At 45.3% G+C, this 26,746-nt stretch overlaps 1 protein-coding gene across 4 annotated transcripts in view; it reads right to left on the bottom strand.

The window, feature by feature from the left end:
• Positions 1 to 23,799, bottom strand: part of LOC100357099 (protein argonaute-4) — a 43,124-nt gene extending 19,325 nt beyond the window's left edge. For 3 of the 4 annotated variants that reach the window (XM_070078768.1, XM_051832165.2, XM_070078767.1), the window contains exons 1-13: positions 23,546 to 23,799; positions 19,522 to 19,687; positions 16,130 to 16,250; positions 13,459 to 13,640; positions 13,146 to 13,282; positions 12,902 to 13,036; positions 9,205 to 9,292; positions 5,854 to 6,001; positions 5,514 to 5,633; positions 5,261 to 5,389; positions 4,883 to 5,016; positions 3,590 to 3,774; positions 2,076 to 2,235 (exon numbers count right to left, since the gene is read on the bottom strand). In XM_070078768.1, coding sequence (XP_069934869.1) covers positions 2,076 to 2,235; positions 3,590 to 3,774; positions 4,883 to 5,016; positions 5,261 to 5,389; positions 5,514 to 5,633; positions 5,854 to 6,001; positions 9,205 to 9,292; positions 12,902 to 13,036; positions 13,146 to 13,282; positions 13,459 to 13,640; positions 16,130 to 16,250; positions 19,522 to 19,687; positions 23,546 to 23,564 — 1,724 coding nt within the window. In that variant the 5' untranslated portion in view covers positions 23,565 to 23,799. Of the gene's footprint in view, positions 1 to 2,075; positions 2,236 to 3,589; positions 3,775 to 4,882; positions 5,017 to 5,260; positions 5,390 to 5,513; positions 5,634 to 5,853; positions 6,002 to 9,204; positions 9,293 to 12,901; positions 13,037 to 13,145; positions 13,283 to 13,458; positions 13,641 to 16,129; positions 16,251 to 19,521; positions 19,688 to 23,545 lie in introns of those variants that run through there. The other variant, XM_051832166.2, reaches the window with a different exon arrangement.
• Positions 23,800 to 26,746: the final 2,947 nt, after the last annotated feature.

Genomic DNA, 26,746 nt, shown 5'->3' on the forward strand with positions numbered 1-26,746 from the left:
GTGGCTTAGGGTGGGCATTTGTCCTAGCACTTAAGATGCCTGACATCCCATATTGGAGTACCTGGGTTTGATTCCCAGATCGAGCTCTTGGTTCCAGCTTCCTGCTAATGTGCACTTGGGAGGTGATGGTTCAAATAGCTGGACCCCTGCCCCTCACATGAGAGACCAGGATTGGCTTCCTGGCTCCTGGCTTTAGCCTGACCCAGCACCAGCCATTACAGGCATTTGGGGAGTGAACCAGTGGATGAGAGCTCTCTGTCTCTCTAACTCTCAAGCCAATAAAATAAAGAAAAAAAATTTTTTAAAGAAATTGGGTGACTATTACAGAAATGAAACCAAATTAAAGACATGAAAAGAAACTCACTACTTAGAAACTTAACAGTGCTTAATTTAGGTATTTAGTTAGCATAGTAATATTTCTACCTGGATCCAAAAGCAACGTTTATAGTTGTCAAGGCAGATATTATTATCTAGACAGATGAAGAACTAAGGCCCAGAGATATTAAAAATTCAAAAGATATGGGGCTGGCGCTGTGGCATAGAGGGTTAAAGCCCTGGCCTGAAGTGCTGGCATTGCATATGGGTGCCAGTTCTAGTCCCAGCTGCTCCTCTTCCAATCCAGCTCTTTGCTATGGCCTGGGAAAGCAGTAGAAGATGGCCCAAGTCCTTGGGCCCCTGCACCCACATGGGAGACCTGGAAAAAGCTCCTGGCTTCTGGCTTTGGATTGGCACAGCTCCGGCCATTGTGGTCATCTGGGGGGTGAACCAGTGGTTGGAAGACCTCTCTCTCTGTCTCTACCTCTCTCTATAACTCTGTCTTTCAAATAAATAAAATAATCTTTAAAAAATTCAAAAGATATGTGCAATATCTATATCCTATCACTATATCCAGAAGTCACAAAGAACTACCACAAATTAATGTAAAAGATTCACAACCCAATATAAAAAATGGGCAAAGGACTGAAAAGGTCCACTACATAAGAAGATGTCTAAATAGCCAATAAGCATATGAAAATGTGTTCAGCATCATTAGTCATCAGGGGAATGCAAATTAAAATCATACTGAGATACTATTATTCTCCAAACAAAATGGCTAAAATTTTTAGTTTTTATTTATTTGAAAGGCAGAGTGACAGAGAGAGACAGAGACAAAGAGAGATCTTCTATCCACTGGTTCTCTCCCCAAATGCCCAAAGAAAGCCAGAAACTCTATCTAGGTCTTCCAAGTGGGTGGCAGGGTCCCATGTACTTGAGCCATCATATGGCACCTCCCAGGAGCATTTGCAGGAAGTTGGATTGGAAGTGAAGGTGGACATGACCCCAGGCACTCCAATATGCGATGCAGGCATCCCAAGCAGCAGCTTTACCCTCTGTATCACAATGCCTGCCATGGCTCAAATTAAAAGGACAGATATTACCAAGTGTTAGTAAGGATATGGAGCAATTAGAATTCTCAGCAGAAAGGTAAACTGGTACAACCACTTTAGAAAACTTTTTGACGGTATCTATTAATGCTAACTAGGCATATTATCTGTAACTCTATTCCTTATAACTCAGCAATTCCACTCCTGGAATTCCACACAAAATATAGAGTGCTTAAGTCCACCAAGAATGTAGAATTGTATAATGAATGAGAATATCCAGCAATGATAGAAAAGATTAAATTGTATGATTTAATCATGCCATGAAATAAAACACAATAATGAAAAGCAATAAACTACCACTAAATGCAACCAGATAAATGAATCTCATAGACATAATGTTGAGTAAAAGAAGATAGACACAAAATGGTACATATTACATGTTTCTATTTATATGAAGTTCAAAAAGGGGCAAAACTAACCTATGGTGATAGAGATCAGCTACCTTTGGGGTTTCTCTATTTGGAGGGGGCACAAGGATGGCTGGGTGGTATTAGAAAAACTCCAAATCTCACCCTCAGAGGTGTGTGCCCGGGTGTATAGACACAGAAGAAAAAGTAATTGAGATGCATATTTGAGGTGTGTGTGCTTTACCATCAATCATGGAAGTTAGATTTTCAACAAAAGCAGGAAAAGCAGAATTCAGACTCTCACCTCTGATGAGGGACAAGCACATTGTTAATCCCTCCGAGCTTCGCATTTATCTTCAGGCAAAGGTTGGAGAGGGTTTGGGGTGAAGTCTTCACCACATTCTTTACCTGGACACACTGGGTGGCCATACCTAGAAGGGTGTCTCCCACACGTTTCACCTCCGCTAAAAGAAAAAAAAAAAAGGTTAAGTAATTCATTTAAAAATGTTACATAGTCTCCTAATTACTAAGAGTAGAAGAAAAATTAACCCATGAAGTAACAGTTACAGAGCACCTACAGTATACACTGTACATGGTGCTGGAGGCTTCTCACGTATCAGGCCCTTCATGGGTTAACCCTGCAGGGCAACTTCTCCTTCTGCTTGGTTAGGCCCTCCTCCCTTTTTTTCCCTTTCTGCAGCCCTGAAGCCAGCCTACTTCCTTTATTCTTTGGCACTGCCTGCCACCACTCGCTCAGTCTTTTGAGGTTGCTTTTCCCACATGACAAGCCTGGCAAAGGAATCCACCTCCCCAGAGCCTTCCTCTCAGCACACACACAAGCCTTTTGAATGCTACCTTGCCTCAGCCCCTTCCATCCCCATCTACACACCAGCCATAAACAGAGGGAAACAAAAGAAGCAAATAGTGTTGCCTACACAAAGTTCAGATTGCTACTCTGTAGTTCCTACATCCTTTACTTAACTTTAAAGCAAAAAGAACTTTGTATCATTGTTAGAGAAGATAAAATCTAAGCCCTCTCCTGGAAGGCAGGCTCCTGTACTCTTCCTCACTATCATCATTAGTGTTTTTCACCAAATATTGTAGTTCTTGTGGCTTCCCAGACTAAGTTAGGTGTGTCCAGCTTGACCTGATCCCATCCCTGCACCCCTACAGGGTTGGGTAAGGCCATGAGGCTGGGTATAGCTGAGGAGCTGCAGAGAGAAAAGAGAATTGGGGACCAACAACATCCCAAATAGTGGCTGCTCTGCCAAGTGGGATCCCACAGTAAGGATGACAAGATCACCGGAGACAGGGGCTGCAGTCCACCCTTAGTGGACACATAGTGGGAGGAAGAAATAAATCTTTGTTGCTTAGAACCATGGAAAGCAAGGAGTTGTTTGTGAATGTAGCATAACCTAGTTCATCCTGGCTTGAAATCATTCTTCACTCAGCATTGAAAGGTTCCATACCCTGGTGCTGGGGTGCAGTGAGCCTAGCTGCCACTTACAGGGCTGGCATCCCATATCAGAGCAATAGTTCAAGTTCCAGCTGCTCTGCTTCCAATCCAGCTCCCTGCTAATGTGCCTGGGAAAGCAGCAGAAGATGGCCCAAGTACTTGGGCCCCTGCCATCCAGTTGGAAGACCCAGATGGAGTTCTGGGTTCCTGGCTTCAGCCTGGACCAACCACAGCCATTGTGACCATTTGGGGAGCAAGCTAGTGGATGGACGTGCACTCGCGCTCTCTCTCTCTCTCCCTCTTTCTCTCTCTGCCTTTCAAATAAATGAGTCTTTTAAACATTTTTTAAAAAGGTTCCATACCATATACTGGTGTCTTTCCAGGTAAGATAACCACTATTAGCTGTAGGCCCACATATGTCATTTTTAGATGTTTGAACATGGGCTCCACACTGTCTGCACCTTGTGCATACTTGCAGAAACACGGCTGACCCTGGATGGGCATTCCTGCGTCCTTAGAGATTTTACGCAGTTGATCTGTAAAACTCCTGTTAAAACAGAACCAGTGGCACAGCATTTTCATTTCAATGTTCATTCTTAGCATTATTTCCCCCTAAAATATTTCTTTTAGTTTCACAAATTCCTAGCCAGAATGAGAAACAAATAAACAACAATAACAAATCTTTCACTGGCTGCCAAAAGCAGACTGGCAGTTGTATCACAGCAATGACAGCAGAGAAGAATCAGAATTATTAAACTATCAGGTTATCATTTGGAATTTTTAAATAAGAATGCCTCCATTGGGGCCCTAGGGAGTAGAAAAGCACTCATATTCAAAGATCTGTTTAAAAATTCAAATTAGAAATTCTGGACTGAAGAAAAGCAGATTCAAAATTTCAAGTAAGTTGTGTTTTGGTAAACCTGATACAAGAGTAGCTGGGTAAGCTTGCATTCAACTGAGAACACAGAAATACAGTCACTAAGTTGATACATTTAGCATTCTATTCAAATTTGTAACACTTGGTACAAGAACAATGTCAAAAGAAATCATCACTTTAAAAAAATTCATTTTGCAGTTTCAAATTTTAGACTTAACAAGTTCCTTCAATCTATATGTAAAGTATTAGAATAATTTTGTTTGTGTGTCTGCCAATACTGTTTAGAATTCCTTTCTTTCCCCCCTCTTCCCTCTTGATTTTTTTAATCTTTGATCACCCTTCTCACTCACTTCCTTTCTATAGAAAGCTGCATTGGCTTAACACGTGAACCAATATTATTTGCCAGTAACCCTGCAGGGAAACAAGCTCCCTAGCAAATTATAATGATTAAAAATAAACTGGTTTTTATCTTAGCTGAAAAGATACAATTTAATATCAAAGGAAGCTTCACAAGGAACTCAAGAATCAACCAATCAGCTTTGCTTTGGCTTTTTTAGTCACAATTTTCTGCTCTAGCTGGAAGGAAGTTGAGTCAGATTCTTAATGTAATTCCCAAGTTTGTCATTTACTATTAACACAAAGTCTTTTTCATACAGCCAGATGGTATCACTAGGGGAGTCAGTGATCTGAGTGCCAGTGTCTACAGCACATTCACGTAAAGAAGGGATTTTCATATCTGGAAGGGATATTACTAAGCTGAAAATACGAAGATACTCACTTTAGTAAATCTTCCCTACATTGTTTCTGAGGCGCAAAACAAGCAACTGCCCAAACTTTAATTTCAATGCCAGCATAAAACTGCTTTCCTCGCATGTCCCAGACACCCTGGTTGGGTGTGGCTACTGTTTTATTCTTAAAAAACAAAAACAAAAAAAAGAAACAAAAGAAAAGAGAAAAGACATTACAATCTAAGGCCATTTTAGTATGGATGAGGGAATAAACAAAATTCTATTTGATATGAGCCAGCAGATAAAAAAACAATAATGGGCCAAACTACAGGAGAAAATTCAGCGTGGTGTAACGGGGGAAACCTTGCACGTATTCTCGTTTTGACTAGTTGTGGAGAAAACTTGCAGAATGAGACAAAAAAGCTTACCCGGCCTCCGTATTGCAGCATTGGTGCTGGAAGCACCCTGCCTGTGAGTTCTGTCATTTCATTGTGGACAACGATACCAAATTCTTTAAGGTAAGGGTCAGGACCTCCTACCATGCTGTTACTCTTCACCTAAAGAACAGGAAAACCTGAATACATAAAAACCAGAGTAACTGTGTCTCATCAGGAGTTTTCTGTTCTTTCGCTCTTTTTTCATCTTAAAGTTAGCTAATCTTGAAGCCCATGCCTTACTGACCAGTCTACTGATTTCTTCCTGTCTGTCAGGAGCAGATCTGGCTGTGGCTTTGATCATCGTGGAAGTCTGATTGTCTGTGAGCTTCTTGATACATCGCTGTCCTGCCACTATGTTACACACCTGCCAAGAAGCAAAAAGGAAGTTGCTTGTGTAGCGGGCTTACTTGCCCAACTGTACCTTGTATCTTTCATTTCCAGAAAAATAGAAATGCTGTTACATAATGATCTGCCAAAAATATTTTAGAAACTAAGTTCCACAACTAGTTTAGAACTCTACTTAAACAAACAAACAAACAAAACTTATTCAAGAGACTGGCAAAAGAAAATTCAGTTTCCCTTACCTCAAGTGGCAAGTATGTATGCTTTTGCTCCTGTCCCACTTGGAGACAGGGAAGATGAGGGTATTTCAGCTGCAGACTATACTTTTGCTTAAAATATTGAGCTACTGTACATTCCATGGCTTGACCATTTTCTAGCTGTAAAGGAAAACTAAAGGAGAGAATGTCTTTTTAGAAATTTCCTCAAGTTCTTCTTTTTCTAAATAAGTAAATAAAGACATAATATTTTCAACCTTGATCACTCAAAAGACAAAAAAATCTACTTGAGCATTTTTAATTAAGTAACTTTAATATTTAACCAGAACAATGATTCCACTGAACTTTCCCACATTTGTTGAAGCTAGGTAGGATGAGAAAAACATTTCAATAAAAAATTTGAAAATAATTTTCAGAAAGAATTTTAGGGGTAGGTATTCATCTTTGTGGCTGGGATATCAGTTAAGGTGCCAGTATCCCCTGCTGGTGTGCCTGGGTCTGATGCCATCTCTGACTCCTGACTCCAGCTTCCTGTTAGTGGAGATCCTGGGAGCCAATGGTAGTAGCTCAAGCAATTGGGTCTCTGCCACCCATGTGGGAGACATGAATTGAGGTCCTGGCTCCCAACTTTGGCCCCAGCCCAGCCCTGGTCATTGTGGGCATTTCTTTCTTGTTCTCATTAAACGTTGTTTTAATTGCCCTCAAAATTCTGTGATAGATTTTTGGTCAAGTTGTTTCCATTAAAAAGTACTGATTTTAAAAACTAATAACTTAAAACTACCAAACACACAAAAAAGTGGTCCACAAAACATTCTCCATCCTTCTAAAAGTTTTTTTATTTTTTATTTTTTATTTTTTTATTTTTTTTGACAGGCAGAGTGGACAGTGAGAGAGAGAGAGACAGAGAGAAAGGTCTTCCTTTGCCGTTGGTTCACCCTCCAATGGCCGCCGCGGCCGGCGCGCTGCGGCCGGCGCACCGCGCTGATCAGATGGCAGGAGCCAGGAGCCAGGTGCTTTTCCAGGTCTCCCATGGGGTGCAGGGCCCAAGCACCTGGGCCATCCTCCACTGCACTCCCTGGCCACAGCACAGAGCTGGCCTGGAAGAGGGGCAACCGGGACAGAATCCGGCGCCCCAACCGGGACTAGAACCTGGTGTGCCGGCGCCGCTAGGCGGAGGATTAGCCTAGTGAGCCGCAGCGCCGGCCATCCTTCTAAAAGTTTTACGATGGAGCCGGCGCCGTGGCTCAATAGGCTAATCCTCCACCTTGCGGCACCGGCACACCGGGTTCTAGTCCCGGTTGGGGCGCCGGATTCTGTCCCGGTTGCCCCTCTTCCAGGCCAGCTCTCTGCTATGGCCAGGGAGTGCAGTGGAGGATGGCCCAGGTGCTTGGGCCCTGCACCCCATGGGAGACCAGGAAAAGCACCTGGATCCTGGCTCCTGCCATCGGATCAGCGCGGTGCGCCGGCTGCAGCGGTGGCCATTGGAGGGTGAACCAACGGCAAAGGAAGACCTTTCTCTCTCTGTCTCTCTCTCTCACTGTCCACTCTGGCTGTCAAAAATAAAAAAAATTAAAAAAAATAAAAGTTTTACGATGTATTGTTATCATTAAGTAGTCTTTCAGTATTAAACTTAAATGACCAACGGAGACAACAGTTCTGAGACCCGTCTTCCACCACCAATTAAGACAGGGGTGGCAGGTATTAGGGATAATATTCATTTAGCCTTCTGAGCTTTCTGGGCAGACTTCGAGACCTTGTGCGGGCATTCCTTGAATCAACTAGATGATGCAAGCTCTCTCTGTGTCTCTCTGCCTCTCAAATAAACAAATATAATTTTTAGTTTTATTTATTTATTTATTTGACAGGCAGAGTGGACAGTGAGAGAGAGAGACAGAGAGAAAGGTCTTCCCTTTGCCGTTGGTTCACCCTCCAATGGCTGCCGCGGCTAGCGCGCTGCGGCAGGCGCACCGCGCTGATCCAATGGCAGGAGCCAGGTACTTATCCTGGTCTCCCATGGGGTACAGGGCCCAAGCACTTGGGCCATCCTCCACTGCACTCCCTGGCCACAGCAGAGAGCTGGCCTGGAAGAGGGGCAACTGGGACAGAATCTGGCGCCTTGACCGGGACTAGAACTTGGTGTGCCGGCACCACAAGGCGGAGGATTAGCCTAGTGAGCCGCGGCGCCGGCCGAAATAAGGACTTTGAATCATCCACAAAGGAGTTGTATTTGCACAGGAACATTTTTTGGCAAAATGAGTATAATATAGTTATTGAGGCCACATTTTCAGATCTCCAAAGTTTCTGATCCCCAACTGAGGACAAATGCACATGGATATGGACAAAACATGATATTTAGTTCCTGCCAGAATATTTGGTTAAAAAATGGAAGCATGATTTAAGGGAGTCTTTGGCTCTTTAGGTGGACCAGTTATCTCAACTACTTAACACATTAATAACTATAAACTTGCTTTCTTAACAGGTATAGCCCTACAAATTAACAATAGCATGAGGACCATCTGTGACATTTAAATCTATGTGCTTTAAAGCTTTGAACAAAAATTATATGTGTCTATATCTAACTATTCTGACAGGGTTACATTAATTAATTAGCTAATGCAGTTCGTAACAAATACTAGAAGTGACAACTAACTACAAAAGGAGAGGGGAACATACAGAACAAACCACAAAGCAATATACATCTTCCCATGACAGTCTTTGAGACTTGAAAGATGCTGGGGCCGGCCCTCTGGCACAGTAGGTTAAACCTTCGCCTGCGGCGCCGGCATCCCATATGGGTGCTGGTTCTGGTCCCGGCTGCTCCATTTCCAATCCAGCTCTCTGCTGTGGCCTCGGATAGCAGTGGAGGATGGCCCAAGTCCTTGGGCCCCTGCACCCTCATGGGAGACCTGGAGGAAGCTCCTGGCTCCTGGCTTCGGAATGGTACAGCTCGGCTGTTGCAGCCATTTGGGGAATGAACTAACGGAAGGAAGACCTTTCTCTCTGTCTCTCCCTCTCACTGTCTGTAGCTCTACCTCTCAAATAAATAAATTTTAAAAAAAGATGATTCAGGCCATGTATTGAGAATATCACAGTGTATAAGTATACAAATGGTGCTTATATAAGTATATATAATGCTGACTGCATCATTAAATAAAAGTTGGTAAACATTTAACATATTCTATGGAAGAGTATGAATTAAACACAAGGAATTAAATAAATAATAAATAGCTTTTTATATTAGTAGCTCCATAAAAAAAAAATTAAAACATTTCTTAAAGCTTTGCTGTTAAAAGCAAAGATTCTGGTAATCTTGAAATTATAATAGGAGATATTAACTTGTCGCATGTAATTGTGCTATTTTAGATGTGGTTAACATACGTTTGATGACTGGCTGGCCTTCTGGTCACATTACAAACTCGATATTTTCGTTTCATCTGTCCACAATGGGTCACTTCAACCTTGAGACCTGACATTTAAAAAACAAAACAAAACATCAGTATTAATTAAAAGCAAAGTAGGAGAATAGATTCAAATGTTATCTTTGGGGCTGGCACTGTGGCGTAGCAGGTAAAGCTTCTGTCTGCAGTACCAGCATCCCATATGTTCTGAGTCCAGGCTGCTCCACTTACAATCCAGCTGTCTGGGAAAGCAGCAGGAAATGGCCCAAGTCCCTGGGCCCCTGCATCCATGTGAGAAACCGGGAAGAACTCCTGGCTTCAGATCGGCGCAGCTCTGGCCATTGCAGCCATTTGGGGAGTGAACCAACAGATGGAAGACCTCTCTGTCTCTCTCTACCTCTGCCACTCTGTAACTCTGCCTTTCAAATAAATAAATAATTTTTTTTTAAAAAAATGTTATCTTTGGGAGCTGGCACTGTGGTGTAGAAAGTTAAGCTTCTGCCTGCAGTGCCAGCATCCCATGTGGGCGCTATTTCAAGTCCCGCTGCTCCACCTCTGATCCAGTTCTCTGCTAATGGAAAAAAGTAGACGGCCCAAGTACTTGGGCCCTTGCATCCATGTGGGAGACCCAGAAGAAGCTCCTGGCTCCTGGCTTTGGCCTGGCCCATCCCCAGCCATTGCAGCCATTTGGGGAATGAACCAGTGGATAGAATATCTTTCTCTCTCTCTTTGTATCTCTACTTTTCAAATAAATACATCTTTTAAAAAATGTTATCTTTGGGGGAAAATGTTTAGCCTTAGTGGTTAAGATACCAATTATGATTCCTGTGGGAACACTGGAGCTCTTGATTCCAGCTTCCTGCTAATGAGGATCCTGGGAGGCAGCGGTGATGACTCAAGTGGTTGGATTCTTGCAACCATGTGGATTGAGCTCCCGGCTTTGGCCCTGGCCCAGTTCTGGCTGTTGTAGGCATTTGGAAAGTGGGTCAGCAGATGAGTTCTCCATCTGTTTGTCTGACTCTCTCTGTCTCTCAAATAAATACATTCAAAAAAATGTAACGTTGCCTCCAAAAAGGCATGATCTTGTACAGGATAAAAGTTGCAAGAATATGGGGAGAATATTACCACGTGTAGGCAAAGAGCCTCATTAAGCAGAATAAATTAGAACCCGGATGCCCTAAAATGTTCTATCTACTTTGTTAATTCATTCAATAAACATTTATTATTTATTTTTAGTTTTTATTTCCATTTTATTTGAAAGGCAGAAAGACAGGAAGAGAGACTTTCTAATTTCCCCAAATGTCTGCAACAGCCAGGGCTGGGCCAGGCTGAAGTCAGGAGTAAGGAACTTACTCCAGGTCTCCCACATGGACGACAGGGACCCAAGCAATTGAAGCATCACCTGTTGCCTCCCAGGATGCACATTAGCAGGAAGCTGGATTAGCAGCAGAGTGGGCCGGCGCCGCGGCTCACTAGGCTAATCCTCCGCCTTGCGGCGCCAGCACACCGGTTCTAGTCCCGGTCGAGGTGCCAGATTCTGTCCCGGTTCCCCCTCTTCCAGGCCAGCTCTCTGCTATGGCCCGGGAGTGCAGTAGAGGATGGCCCAAGTCCTTGGGCCCTGCACCTGCATGGGAGACCAGGAAAAGCACCTGGCTCCTGGCTTCGGATCAGTGTGATGCGCCGGCCGCGGCGGCCATTGGAGGGTGAACCAACGGCAAAAAGGAAGACCTTTCTCTCTGTCTCTCTCTCTCACTGTCTACTCTGCCTGTCAAAAATTAAAAAAAAAAGCCGGCGCCGTGGCTCAATAGGCTAATCCTCCACCTTGCGGCGCCGGCACACCGGGTTCTAGTCCCGGTCGGGGCGCCGGATTCTGTCCCGGTTGCCCCTCTTCCAGGCCAGCTCTCTGCTATGGCCAGGGAGTGCAGTGGAGGATGGCCCAGGTGCTTGGGTCCTGCACCCCATGGGAGACCAGGAAAAGCACCTGGCTCCTGGCTCCTGCCAGGATCAGCGCGGTGCGCCGGCTGCAGCGGCGGCCATTGGAGGGTGAACCAACGGCAAAAAGGAAGACCTTTCTCTCTCTGTCTCTCTCTCACTGTCCACTCTGCCTGTCAAAAAAAAAAAAAAAAAAAAAAAAAAAAAAAAAAAAAATTAAAAAAAAAAAAAAAAAGAAGCAGCAGCAGCAGCAGCAGAGTGGTCAGGACTTGAACAAGGCACTCTAATATGGGATGCAAGTATCCCAAAGGGGGAACTTAAGCTACTATGCCAAACTTACTCCAATACTTATTGTTTCTTAAGTATTAACTATGTTCTGATGCTTATTCTCAAATCTGGAGATAGCCTCATGGGCTTATGTTTTAGTGAGAGAAAACAGCTAAAAACAAGAAAGAGGCTAGCACTGTGGTACAGGGAGTAAATCTGCCACCTGCAGTGCTGGCATCCCATATGGATGCCAGTTCGAGTCCTGACTGCTCCACTTCCAATCCAGCTCTCTGCTATGGCCTGGAAAAGCAGTAGAACTTGCACCCACATGGGGTACCTGGAAGAGGCTCCTGGCTTCTGGCTTCGGATTGGCCCAGCTCTGGCTGTTGCTGCCATTTGGGGAGTGAACCAGCAGATTCTCTCTCTCTTTCTGCCTCTGCCTCTCTGTGACTCTATCTTTCAAACAAATAAATAAATCTTTTTTTTTTTTTTTTTTTAATTTTTTGACAGGCAGAGTGGACAGTGAGAGAGAGAGACAGAGAGAAAGGTCTTCCTTTGCCGTTGGTTCGCGGCCGGCGCGCTGCAGCCGGCGCACCGCGCTGATCCGATGGCAGGAGCCAGGAGCCAGGTGCTTTTCCTGGTCTCCCATGGGGTGCAGGGCCCAAGCACCTGGGCCATCCTCCACTGCACTCCCTGGCCACAGCAGAGGGCTGGCCTGGAAGAGGGGCAACCGGGACAGAATCCGGCGCCCCAACCGGGACTAGAACCCGGTGTGCCGGCGCCGCTAGGCGGAGGATTAGCCTAGTGAGCCGCGGCGCCGGCCAAATAAATAAATCTTAAAAAAAAAAAAGAATTAAATTTGCAAAGTATAGTAAATAAATTTATGTTTGTTTATTTTCATTTTATTTTAGAGGCAGAGATAGAAGAGATCATCATCTACTGATTCATTCCCCAAATGCCCACTGGAACCAGGAGCCCAAAACTCTGTTTAGTCTCCCTTATGGGTAGCAGGGACCCGATCACTTGAGCCATCATCTGCTGCCTCGCAGGGTGCACATGAGCAAGCAGCTGTATTGGAAGCAGAGTCAGGACTCAAACCAGGCACTTTGATATGGGATGCAGGTGTCCTAACTGTTGTCCCAAACATTTGCCTTATGTTATTTTATCACAAAAGAAGTTTTAAAAGTAGGTAAAGCTACCATTTACTGAGTGCTTGATACATGGCAGGTAATGTATTAGAAAGTTTTATAAGACTAATTGCAGTGAATTCTCATGGTAACTGTACATGATCTATATTATTATCTTTATCTTAGAGATGAATAAACTAAGGCACATGGTAGTTAAGGAACTTGGTCAAGGTCCCACTGATAGAATTGACTTGGCTGGAGTGGAAGCCCAGGTCTGTCTGACCCCAAAGCCCAGGCTACTTGAGTCCTGCTGAGCTGTCTCTGCACAAGTACACTGATGCAAGTACCTACCTCTGATCTCTTTGGTAAACTTGACACGTTGGGAGTCTGTCAAAGGTTTGGTCTGTTCATTGATGTTCTGTATGTCTAAAACCTCACACATGAATTCAATGATGGGCTGAGCCCGGTAGAAAGCAGTTGCAGAGACTAACAAACAGAAAGGAAGTACACTTAGTTCAGGAAAAAAGAGAAGGGCCCAAAACAAACAAACAAATCCAGCCAATGGAGTTGGTGAAGAAAGAAAATCCCATCCTACCATCAATGTTGAGCATCATATTCCACATGGCAGGTCTCACGGACTGATGAAAGCCAAACCAGACCTCTCTGCCCCCTCCCAGAGGGTGATAGTAACCTTCAGGAGGTGAGAAAAAGGAACGGCCCACTGGAGTGTACCTGGAGAAGGAAGAGTCATTACGTTTCACAACAGACGGGGAAAGAGCTTCTGCTCCACTCTCAGTTTTGTGAACTGAGCTCATTTGAACAATGACTTATGTAGAAACCCTTCAATGGCTCCAATCTACCAAAACTGTCTGACATTCGTGGGAAAGGATCCAAACCAAGGTACCAACCTCATGGAGGGAAGGTGTCTTGTGATAACATCAAGTGCTTGTACTGAGTCATCGGGGACTTCACTCAAGTGCCCAGCCAAAGCTTCTAAAAGCAACTGAAGGCTCACAACTGACACCCACTGAACAGACACTTTAAAGGTTTGGTCTTTACCCTCACCTGGAAGGGTCACCTCCATGTCAACCTAAGGAAAAAATATACACAAACAGGTACATTTACAAAGATCTCAAGAACATTTCAAATGTTAAATGCATAGGATATTTATTTTAATTATAAAAGACTGGAGGCTGACGCCATGGCTCACTTGGCTAATCCTCCGCCTGTGGCACCGGCACTCTAGTCCTGGTTGGGGCGCCAGGTACTAGTCCTGGTTGCTTCCCTTCAGTCCAGCTCTCTGCTGTGGCCCAGGAAGGTAGTGGAGGATGCCCCAAGTGCTTGGGTGCCTGCACCCGAATGGGAGACTGGGAAGAAACACCCGGCTCCTGGCTTTGGATCGGAGCAGCGCCAGCCATAGCAGCCATTAGGGGAGTGAACCAACGGAAGGAAGACCTTTCTCTCTGTCTCTCTCTCACTGTCTATGACTCTACCTGTCAAAAAAAAAAAAAAAAAAAAAAAAAAGACTGGAAATAACATAAGCATAGATCAACATGAGAATAATTTAATATGGAATATTACATAATAGTCTAAAAATAAACTAGATGCTACAACATGGATGAACCTTGAAAACATCATGCTAAGCTAAGAAGCCAGATTAAAAGGACAAATACTGGGGGCGGCATTGTGGTGTAGCAGGTAAAGCCACCACCAGAGCTCTGGCATCTCATATGGGCAATGGTTTGTGTCCCACCGGCTCCACTTCTAATCCAGTTGCCTGCTAATGGCTTGGGAAAAGCAGCAGAAGATGACCCAAGTGTTTAGGCCCTTGCCAGCCACATGGGAGACCCAGATGAAACTCTTGGCTCCTGGCTTCAGATTGGCCCAGTGCTGGCCAGTGTGGCCATCTGGGGAGTGAACCAACAGATGGAAGATTGATCTCTCTCTCTCTCTCTCTTTTTTTTTTTTTTTTTTTTTTGACAGGCAGAGTGGACAGTGAGAGAGAGAGACAGAGAGAAAGGTCTTCCTTTGCCGTTGGTTCACCCTCCAATGGCCGCTGTGGCCGGCGCACTGCGGCCAGCGCACTGCGCTGATCCGAAATCAGGAGCCAGGTGCTTCTCCTGGTCTCCCATGGGGTGCAGGGCCCAAGCATTTGGGCCACCCTCCACTGCACTCCCGGGCCATAGCAGAGAGCTGGCCTGGAAGAGGGCAACCGGGACAGAATCCAGCGCCCCGACTGGGACTAGAACCCGGTGTGCCAGCGCCGTAGGCGGAGGATTAGCCTGTTGAGCTGCGGTACTGGCCTCTCTCTCTTTCTGTATCTCCCTCTCTCTCTCTCTGTAATTCTGACTTTCAAAATAAATATTTTTTCTAAAAAAGGACAAATATTGTATTCTACTTGCATGAGGTACCTAGAACGGCCAATTTCATAAAGACAGAAAGAAGGGGTTACAGGACTAGGAGCAGTAGAGAACAAGGAGTTACTGTTTAATTAATATAGAGTTTCTGATTGGGATGACAGAAAAGTTATGAGGATGAAGAATAGTGCTTACTGCATATCAATGTGAATTGTATATTTGAACTTTTATGTTAACTATATTTTACCACCATAAGAAATTTGAATTTGAAAAACATAAAGCAGATGTATGTATATAAAAATGAACAGATAGGTGCCAGCATTATAACATAGTAGGTTAGGCTGCCACTTGCAATGCTGGTGGCATCCCTTGTGGGAGTACCAGTTTGAGTCTTGGCTGCTCTGCTTTCAGTCCAGCTTCCTGCTGGAAAGGCAGCAGATGATGGCTCAAGCGTTTGGGCCCCTACCACCTAAGTGGGAGACCAGGATGGAGTTCCTATCCACAGATTTTAGCTTGGGCCAGACCTGGCTGTTGCAGCCATTTCAGAAGTAAACCAGCAGATAGAAGATCTCTCTCTGTCACTCCACCTTTCAAATAAATAAATAAATATCTTTTAAAAAATGAAGAGATCTCCCAGACATATTATTTAATGAAAAAATTATAGAATGACATGCAAAAATATGTAAACATATTCATGAAAAGCTAATACATATATCTAAAATGACATATACCAAATTATTATAGTAGCTTCTTCTGAAAAGGAAATGGAGTTGAGGGAGTAGACAAGTGGGAGAAGCAAGAAAGCTCAGCATTTCTAAATCATCTGAATAAGTTGATAATGGCATTTATTCACATACTTCTTTTCTAAATTTTAAAATAAATGCTTAAAAAGTATTGTTCTATGAATCCTTTTTCATAAGTGGGCATTGTATAATTTTCTACAGTTATAAAAACTCCTTTGTTCAGATTCAGGTAATACTTTGCTAAAGGCCATTGGTTACATGAGAAATTTGGAATATATGTAAAGATGACATAATTGGCCTAAATTCTAATGCTTGTGAGATGCTCAAGTTTAAGGATCAATCAACTAAGAGACAAGAGACTACAGCTAGAATAACAAGTCCATCATCCAATGACAATAACTCTAAGAACTGCAGTGTAATTAGAAAGGGCAACATTTCCACAACTAATGACCTAAGTACTTCTTGCTGTCCACACTTACCCTGTCCCGTCCAATTGGCAGGGGATGTGCTGTGTACATGTTTCTTTTGCCATCATAGCCAGGCTGCCGGTCACCAAATATCTGCATCTTGAAGTGCCGTACCATTGTGTCTACTACCTCCCTTAACAGTAATGGAGACGGTGGCAGTTAACTTCCAGAAATGACTCAACAGTCAAGACAGAATCACAGTTATCTTAATCATCTAAATTCAGTCCAATGCTACTTGGAAAAAATAAGAATTAAAGTTACAATTGATTCAAGTAATTTAAAAAATAGTTAACTGGGGGCAGGTATTTTGGCTAGCAGTTAAATGCATTTGGCTAGCCTGCATCTCTCATCAAGCAACCTGGGTAAGATACCAGGCTCCAGCTCCTGACTCCAGTTTCCTACTAATGCAGATCCTGAGAGGCAGCAGTCATGGTTAAAGTAACTGAGTTCCTGCCACCCACATAGGAGACCTGGATTAAGTTCCCAGCTTGGCTTCAGTCCAGCCCAGTTCTGGTCACTGCAGGCATTTGGGGAGTGAATGCACAGATAAGAGAACTAACTAACTCACTCACTCACTCTCTCTCTCTCTCGCTGCCTTTCAAGTAAATAAAAGGTAAATTCAAGTAAATAAAAGGTAGCTACAGGGACGGATGTTGTGGTGCACCAGGTTAAGTTGTTGCTTACGATGCCAGCATCCCATGTTGTAGTGCTGGTTCAACTCCTGGATGCTTCATTTTCAATCCAGCTCCCTGCTAATAAGCCCAGGAAAGCAGTGGAGGATGGCCCAAATGCTACGCTCCTGCTACCTACATGGCAGACCTAGATGGAGTTCTGGACTCTTGGCTTTAAACTGATCCACCTGGCTGATAAAGGCATTTGGGGAGTGAACCAGTGGATGCCGGTCTAGCAAGCAGGGGGTTAACCCACTGCACCACACTGCTGGCCACAGTTTCTTTGTTTTTAAGATGAAAGCCTTTCTCTCAATCATGTATAGCTTTACTTAAGTGTTCTTGCATTTATGCCAGCTCACACTGTATGCAGGCCCCGAAATAAATGCAACCTCAAGGAAACAGTTTAAAATATGGACATGTATGGGTCTCTGAGATTTTTGAATGTGAGAGTCAATGAAGTTGGGTGATTGGTCTTACCAACATTAGTGACTTCCACATGGGGACTACCTCTTGAGAGCCAAAATATATCGCTAGTTAATTCATTAATATTATTACAAATGAAAGCTGTGGGGAAGCTTTATACACCACACTTATTTATATACCAAGTCATGTAACTGAAAAAAAGCTTACTTAAGATTATATATTTTAATACTAGAAAAGGTTATGATTATAAAGAGTTTTACAGTAAAGAGATTTTTTGCCTTCATTCTCATTTACTTTTCACAATAACCTTGTAAGATAACGGAGAAAGATTACAGGAAAAAAGAAAAATTCAGAATGAGCCAGGATCTGTCCCCTGGTCACACAATGATGAAGCAGCAGAACTGCATGACCTTGGACAACTTTCTTAATCTTTCCCATGTTTGTTTCCTCATGGTAAAATTATGACAATAGGGACTGGTGTTTGACACAGGGGTTAAGATACTATTTGGGGCCAGCGCCGCGGCTCACTAGGCTAATCCTCCGCCTTGCGGCGCCTGCACACTGGGTTCTAGTCCCGGTTGCCCCTCTTCCAGGCCAGCTCTCTGCTGTGGCCCAGGAGTGCAGTGGAGGATGGCCCAAGTCCTTGAGCCCTGCACCCCATGGGAGACCAGGATAAGTACCTGGCTCCTGCCATTGGATCAGCGCAGTGCGCCGGCCGCAGCGCACCGGCCGCGGCGGCCATTGGAGGGTGAACCAACGGCAAAGGAAGACCTTTCTCTCTCTCTCTCTCTCTCTCACTGTCTACTCTGCCTGTCAGAAAAAAAAAAAAAGAAAAAAGAAAAAGAAAAAAAAAGAAAGAAAGAAAAAAAGATACTATTTGGAACAAGCATATCCATAGCAAAATGCCTGAGTTTGACTCCCAATCCTGCTTCTCATTCCAGCTGCCTGCTACTGTACACCCTGAGACAGGTGGTGGCTTGAGTACTTGGTTCCCTGCCATCCACACAGGAGACCAGGACTAAGTTCTCAGCTCCTGGCTTTGGCTGGCCTGGTCCATGATTTTGCAGGCATTTGAGGAGTGAACCAGCAGATGAAAGAGCTCTATCTCTCTGCCCTTCAAATAAATAAAATTACATTTTAAATTATTATAATATTTATTTTAAAAGAACTCTCTTTTAAGTCATCAAATATTTCCTCCTTAATGAAGAGAGACAGAGAGAAAGGTCTTCCTTTTGCCGTTGGTTCACCCTCCAATGGCCACCGCGGCCAGCATGCTGTGGCCGGTGCATCGTGCTGATCCAGAGCCAGGAGCCAGGTGCTTCTCCTGGTCTCCCATGGGGTGCAGGGCCCAAGCACTTGGGCCATCCTCCATTGCACTCCCGGGCCATAGCAGAGAGCTGGCCTGGAAGAGGGACAACCGGGACAGAATCTGGCACCCCGACCGGGACTAGAACCCGGTGTGCCGGCGCCGCAAGGCGGAGGATTAGCCTATTGAGCCACGGCGCCGGCCCTAGGGTCCATTTTCAAGTTAGGACCCAAACAATCTATTAAAAATCTGAGTCATATCACATGTGTATTTGATGCCCCTGTTACCAGAGTAAATGCTATAGAAAATGTTTTGACTACCTGTGATGAAAAAAATTTCAAGCAGCACATGATATTTTACTTATTAGCAAGAACAAGAATGTTAAGGTCAAAGACTGTTTGAATATCATGGCGTGGAAAGGGGGAAAATCAAAGTGGGTGCACACTGCTAGAATATTTACTACAGGGCTGTGTCTTCACATCTGGCAAATTCTTGCTATACAGCCAACAAAATTCATAGCATCTCATCAGTACCCCTCTTGGATAGTGCTAGAAATAAGTAGAACTTTCCTCTGAGCAATTTTTTTCAATATTTCAAGATGATTCTTCTGTCTTCACACTTACATACTTCTCATGATCAATGTAAACATTTAATAAAATTTGAATTTCCAGATAGTTCTACGTCCCATAGATACTAATGTCCTCACCTATTCTTACACATTTCTGTTCCTCTTTGTTCCTGAGAGTGACCTTTCTCTTTCATTCAGTAGGCATTTGCTACTTATGGTTATATATGACACTCAATTGTACCAGAATAAATGATACACCCACCACTCTACTGGAATAACCAAGGAGGATAACCAAGTACGAGACCACAGACTTGCTATTAAAAAACTCACCATCTCGGGTAAAAACAAAGCCTGTGTGTTGACATAATTTAGAGAACAATATGATAGAAATCATGCTCACTCAAATATACAGAGGCCTGTTCTTTCTGACCCTTACCTGTTGACTCTGCGAGGCCGTTTTTCTGGCTTAATGTCCACATCATAGTGATACACATCTATTTTAGGAATCTGAACCTGAAAATGATTGGCTAACAGTCGAATTGGTTTTCCAACAGTACCAAGGCCAGGACGACGAGGTGGCTGAAATAGGCTGGTGGGAGGTCCTAAAAGATTAAAAGACATTTGCTATGTTATTTGGTCATGAAGTATAATATTTATAATGATGATGACGACAATGCTGCTAGCTGCAATTACTCAGATCTTTTATTCACTGAGCTTGCTCTGATTAAGTGGTTAGGATATCAGGTTGGGACACCCACATTCCATATGGAGTGTCTGGGTTTGAGTCTCAGCTCCCCTCCTGATTCCTGGTTTTCTGCTAATGCAGTTCGTAGAAGGCAGCAGGTGATGGCTCAAGTGCTTGGGACCTTCCGTCTACATGTGAGTCCTGGACTGAGTTCTTTCTTCTGTGCTTCAGCCAGTGCCTGACTTGAGCATTGCACACATTTAGGGAGTGAACCAGCAATGAGAGTTCATTCTGCCCCTCAAATTAAATAAATTGATGAATTTAGTATAGAATGTCTGCCAGCTTAAGGTTCTCTATATTTCTAAATATTTTGCCAGGTTGCCATTATTTTAAAGATAAAGACATCAGAATTAGAGAGTATGATGAATTCCTTTCACTTGTAGGTTAGTGTAAAACTTCTCATGAGCACTAATAGCTCTAAAGCTAGCCTTACAAGGCTGTATGCATTAAAAAAATAAAACTATCTTCAAATTCTTGGGGCCATCATTCTCAGAGTTGGGGGTGATCCATTAATTCTCCATTATTATTATAGATTAATATTATTATAATTATGCATTATTATCTGTTGTACAAACAGGAGAAAAATAAATAGTAGCTATATTTATCCATTTATTTGCTAATTTTCATAGTGAAAAATACTAATAGTACTATATCTCTTGTTTATAGTCTGATATTTTTAGAATTGGGACAATGAAATTTCCTAATCAGAAGATTTAGTTTAGTTACTCAACAAACATTTATTAATTTTTAAAATAATTTACTATTTATTTTATTTACTTGAAAGGCAGAGCAAGACAGAGGGAGAGAGAAAGAAAGAGAGAGAGAGAGAGATCTTCCATCTCATGGTTTACTCCCTAAATGGCCACAACAGCCAGGACTGGGTCAGGCAGAAGTCCAGGAAGCTGTAACCACATCCGGGTCTCCCACGTGGGTGGCAGGGACCCGAGTACTTGAGCCAGCATCTGCTACCTCCCAGGGTGTGCATTAGCAGGAAGCTGTATCAGGAAGTACAGTAACAGAGTCTTGAACCAGGCACTCTGATATGGGATGTGGGCAACCCAAGTGATGGCTTAACCCACTGTGCCACAAGGCCTGCCCCTTTTTATACTGGTGGCATCTCACTCTTCTTATCTGTAAAATGGGGACAAACACCTGCCTCACTTACCTTCTAGTTACAAAGGCATTTTCCAAACTATAAAGCACAGCAATAATAAAAGATATAGTCAATGTAACAAAAAAAAAGCGGTAATCTAATTAATTCTGTCTTGGAGAGACTGTCAGAAACTGAAACAAAGGGGTGTGTGTGGTGGTGGCGAGGGTGTGGGAGGGCTTGCAGAGAAGACTGAGAAAGCTTCAGTGGCTGTTCAGGTGAGGAGGTCACAAAGCACCAGGTGAAGGTGTGTGTTGAGGGAAGCAGAGTTGCTTTTCTAGTCCTGAAACAGCCTGGATGAAATATCAAAGAATGGGGCAAGACTTTGGTACGGTGCTTAAGTCGTTGCTTGGGATACTCACATCCCATAGTGGAATCCCTAGGTTTGAGTCCTAGCTCCACTTCTGATCCAGCTCCCTGCTAACCCACACCCTGGGAAGCAGAGGAGATGGTCCATGTACTTCCATTTTTACCACTACGTGGGAAACCCTGATTGAGTTCCAGGCTTCTGACTTCAGTCTGGCCTGGCCCTAGCTGTCACAGGCATTTAGGGAGTGAATCAGAAGATAAAAGTTATCTCCCCACACACACCCTTTAAATAAAGAAAATAAATAATATTCCTAAAAGTTCACGGAAAAATGCATATCTGTTAAAAAAATAAATATCCAAGGCTATCAACCCTGTTTGTTCTGATTTCTACTGCTCAGGAAGCAGCTTCTTTTACTCTTTGGGTTTCCAAGGCACTACAACACCAATAAAAGGAGTTTGCTACACAGCAGACAGGAAAATATTCCAGTCAATAGAAATGATCTATGTGACATTTCGGCTTACTCATAAGTGCCTTTCGTAACCACAATTTGAACAATCCTGGGTAAACTGAGAAGTCCTCAAACCTGCAAAAGCTAAAAATCAAACCAAAAACTAGTCCCTGGCCAATTCCTAACACCACAGGTGGATCCATTCCTTGGAATTCAGCATGTGCACACAGTTGCATAGTTTCTTTGCACATCAACTCATAAATGCAACAGCTGCCTTGATTATGAGTTATTCATGGGAGGGGAGGAAATATTTCTTGAGCATCTATAAGTCTTAACCTCTACAATCAGATTTCTCACATACATTATCTCATTTCATTCTCACAACAATCTTGCAGCACCTAATTATTATTAGCCTCATTTTATAGATGAGGAAATGAAAGTTCAAAGGAATTAAGTAACTTGCCTACGGTCATACAATGATTAAATTACTAGATTTCCGGGGGGGGAAGCCATTGAAATCCATAAGCTGTACTTTGGAAATTTATATTCATTAAATAAAAGTTAAAAAAATTACTAGATTGCATTTGAACAGAAGTCTGTTATATTCCTAAAGTCTAGATCGTGTCTTTAGCGGCAGAACAGATATTAAGTAACCTAGCACATTACAATGAGGTTTATCAAATAATCTTCATGTGACACCAATTTATTTTTCAAAGGCATATAAAATTTGAGGAGGTCCTTTTAAAAACAGCAGAAACAGCAAATCAAGGTGGAGTGTGCTCAGTTATGCAAACAAATCCTAAGTCAACAACTCTGAAAAGTTCCCGAACACAAATGGCAAACTGATTTCTCTAAGCACTAAGAAAAATGAAATCCTCTACAATTAAAGCAAGGCTTGCAAATTAAAGTTAATTCCACCACATCCCCTCAACCCGACTCCACTGAGCCAAGGCATCAGAGACCAGGTGGGAGACCCAGGCCCCCACTAAGAGGGTATCTGTGACCACCTGGAGGGTTCCTTGGGTTTGGGCAGAGTGAGGGAGGCAACAAGAAGCCTGCACAGCCACAGAGAGATCGTTTCCAAAGCACTTTCTCCTTCATTGCATCCTCGCAACCACTCACAGCCCCATTAGAAGAGTCCTCGAGACACATAAGCCTGCTCCGGAGCCAGCTGGCTGGTGGCTGCCCTGCCACTCAAGGGCTAGCCTCGACTACTCTGCGACAGACACACTGGCTGACAGACAGAGGCATGGCAGCAGGTTCCGTGAGACTTCAGCGCCTTCCGGAAAAGCATGTTTGCTCCTGGGCCTTCAGGGGTCAAGAGCGGCGTCTCAGGGAGGTTCTTCCCCCACTGAGGGCTCTGGATCGCAAAGAAAAACAGGGGTGCGGCCCCGAACCCAGAATACCCAAGGGAGCAGGCGGGGGACCTGCCCAGCCAGGACCAGGCCTTCGTGCGCACCGGACATAGATGTCCCCTATGAGGACCAAAGTAGTCTCGCCGCGACCCTGGGGCACAGATTCCCCTGATGGGGTTGTGTCAGGTGGCCCCTGCACCTGGAGACACCTTCCTAGGCCTCCGCACCAGCTCCAGCCTGCGTCTCCCGGCTGGGGCGCGGTCCCCGCCCCCTGCGGCCCGGGTCCGCTCCCTCCGCCGCGCTCCGTGCGTCGCGGGGCACCGATCCCCTTCCCGGAGGCCTGGAGCCTGAGCCCGGGTGTGCCCGCCGGCGGGCGACAGGGCAGCTGCAGACCCGCCCGCCCGCCCCTGGCCCCGGGTCCGGCCCCAACCCGGCCCGAGCGCTCTCCTCACCGGGTCCCAGCGCCTCCATGGCGGCGGAGGGGGCCGCCTCGCCCCGGTCCCCGGCGCCTCCCGCTCCGGGCCCCGCCGCCGCCGCGTAACGCTTGATCTCGGGAATACTGGCGCTGGGGAAGCGCCGCGGAGACGCGGGCGCTGGGCAGGGGGCGGCGGCGGCGCTCGGCCGGGGGACAGAGACCGGGCTCCTGCGGCTCTTCCGGCCTCAGCGACAACAAAAACAATCCCCGCCGCCGCTGCCGCCGCCGCCAGCGGGAGCGGGAGCCTGAGCCCGCGCACGCCGGTCCAGGCGGGGAGGGGACGCGGGGCGCGCGCGACCCGGGGTCCTGGCGGCCGGAGGGGCGTGCGCGGCCCCAGTCGCGGGGTCCACCGAGCCCTGCCGGGGGCAGGGGGTGGAGTACGGCGGGGACGGGAGCGCGCCTGGAGGGGCAGCGCCCGCAGGACGTGCCGGGCACGCGCGCGCCGGCCCGCTCTGCCCTCCCTGGCCAGGGCTACCACCTCCGGGCAGGTGGCTGTGGGAGGGCTACAAGCGCTCCCCTGAGGGCGTCCGGACACGCTGCGACCAGCCCAAGAGCTGAATGCCAGCTCTGTTGTTTCACACGCGCGGGTATCCCTTTCTGTCCGTGGAAAGTGTCTTGAGATTCGCGTAGGCGCCTCTCCTCCCGCGGGTCCCCAGGTGGCTTCTTTCTCCTCTGTCTCTTCCTGGGGCAGAGAACACGAAAGGCACCGCAGCCCTGTTTTCCTTCACCCATCCCTGCACACCCCGTTGCCTTACAAGTTCTTTCCTAGCAGAAAGAGCTTACCTACTGGGATGCCCCTACCTCAGCACCCAAGTGCCAAGGGCCCCAGAGTCAGCCCAGCAGGCCTAGGCGCCTCCAGGTGTCACTGGGGACTCTGAGTCGGAGCACAGGGAGCACAGGGTGGGGAAGCACTTTCCAGGCAACAGAGTGAGGGAGGGCGCTGTCCACCCATGGGCTGCCATAACCAAGTTTCCCATCTGCCTGACTTTAACGACAGCCCTGAAGTATGAGACCGAAGTGTTGGCATGGTTGGTTTCTTTTGGGACTGCTCTCCTTTCACTTGTAGGAGGCTATCTTCTCCCTGTGTCTTCACATGGTCTTCCCTCTGTACTGTCCTGTCCACATTTGGATTAAGGCCTACCCTGATAACTTCATTGTAACAAAGCTACCCCTTCAAGACCCTATTTCTAAATAAAGTCATTATCAAAGATGCATGAGTTTGGGGTCGGCATGTGGCTTAGTAGGTTAATCCTCACCCTGTGGTGGTGGTATCCCTTATGGGCACTGGTTCAAGTCCCAACTGCTCCACTTCCAATCCAGCTCCCTGTTGATGGCCTGGGAAAGCAGTAGAAGATAGCCCAAGTGCTTGGGCCCCTGCACCTGCATGGGAGACTTGGAAGAAGCTCCTGGCTCCTGGCTTCGGATCGGCCCAGCTCCAACCAATGCAGCAATTTGGGGAGTGAACCAGCAGATGAAAGACATCTTCTCTCTCTCTCTGTAACTCTGCCTCTCAAATAAATAAATAAATATTTGGGGGGTGGTGCTGTGGAGTAGCAGGTAAAGCCGTTGGCTGTGATGCCAGCATCCCATATGGGCACTGGTTCAAGTCCCGGCTGCTCCACTTCTGATCCAGCTCTCTGTTATGCCCTGGAAAAGTAGTGGAAGTCCTTGGGTCCCTGTATCCATGTGGGAGACTCAGAAGAAGCTCCTGGCTCCTGGCTTCAGATTGGCGCAGCTCTGGCTGTTGCAGCCAATCGGGGAGTAAACCAGCAGATGGAAAATCTCTCTTTCTCTCTCTCTGCCTCTGCCTCTCTGTAACTCTGCCTTTCAAATAAAATAAATAAATCTTTTTTAAAAATTTAGAAAAAAAGATGCAGGAGCCAGGACTTCAATACGTAAGTTGTTGGGGGGGGGGCAGAATTCCACCTGTGCCATATAGTGAGATATTTAGTTGAGCACCTGCCATGGGTAGCCATGGAGTCAGGTAATTTTTGTATGTGTTAATTAAGAATGTTGGGGTTACACCATGGCCAAGTACTGTATCAGAGGTTTAATTTAATGTCATTTAATCATCTCAACCACCTATAAAGCAGATTTTATTAAGGTACAGAAATCATTTGTACAGATGGGGTAACTGAACCCTAGGAAAGCTATTTAGGTCAGGCTCTGCGCGAGATGCTGCTGCCGTGAAGCATGGAAAAGTCTGGGTTCTAAACCCTGCATGCAAGTGCTGGCTGACTCCATCTTTGATTGGCTATGGAACTGGGACTTTTATTCTAGTGACTAGAATCTTGTCTACTGAAACCATATTCCACATTCTTTAGTATCATGCTACCTATATCTCTGTTAAATGAGATACTAACTAAAAAAATAGAGGATAGAAACCATAAAGAAAGTATTCACTAATGAAGATTGATATACAAGATATAAAAAGATATAAAAGAAAGATCAACTAGAGGTCGACTTCTTTGTATTTTTATAATGTACTTACTAACAGAGAACTCCCATCCATTTGCTTACTTTTTAAATGCCTGTGCCTGCCAGGGCTGAGCCAGGCTGAAGCTGGGAGTCAGGAACTCAATCCAGGTCTCCCATATGGGTAGCAGGGACCCAAGTACTTGAGCCATCACCTGCTGCCATCCATGGTGCACATTAGCAGGAAGCTTCGAGTTGGGAGCAGAACTCAAGCACTCTGATATGGCATTCGGGTGAACTAAGTATCCTAAACAAAGACCCTAACTGCTAGGCAAGTGCTCACCCCTAGGGTCAAGTTTGAGTTCAACCTGGTAGCCAACTCTTTTCCACCCAAAACTAAGTTCTTCCCACAGTTTAAGAAATGCTAGTGTTTCAGGGGCTGGTGTTGTGGCACAGAGGTTTAAGCCACCACTTGCAGTGCTGGCATCTCATATCAGAGTGCTGGTTCAGGTCCTAGATGCTCCACTTCTGATCCAACTGGAAAGCAGCTGAAGATGGCTCAATTCCCTGGCTCCCTGACACTCATGTGGCAGGAGTTCCTGGCTCCTGGCTTCAGCCTAGCCCAGCCCCAGCTGTTGTAGTCATTTGGGGAGTAAATCAGTGAATGGAAGAATTCTTCTTCTCTGTCTCTCCCCACTCTCTCTGTAACTCTACCTTTCAAGTAAGTAAAACAACTCCTTTAAAAAAGAAAAAGGGGCCGGCG

The sequence above is a fragment of the Oryctolagus cuniculus genome, chromosome 7 (genome assembly GCF_964237555.1).
Source record: "Oryctolagus cuniculus chromosome 7, mOryCun1.1, whole genome shotgun sequence".
Lineage (NCBI taxonomy): Eukaryota > Metazoa > Chordata > Mammalia > Lagomorpha > Leporidae > Oryctolagus > Oryctolagus cuniculus.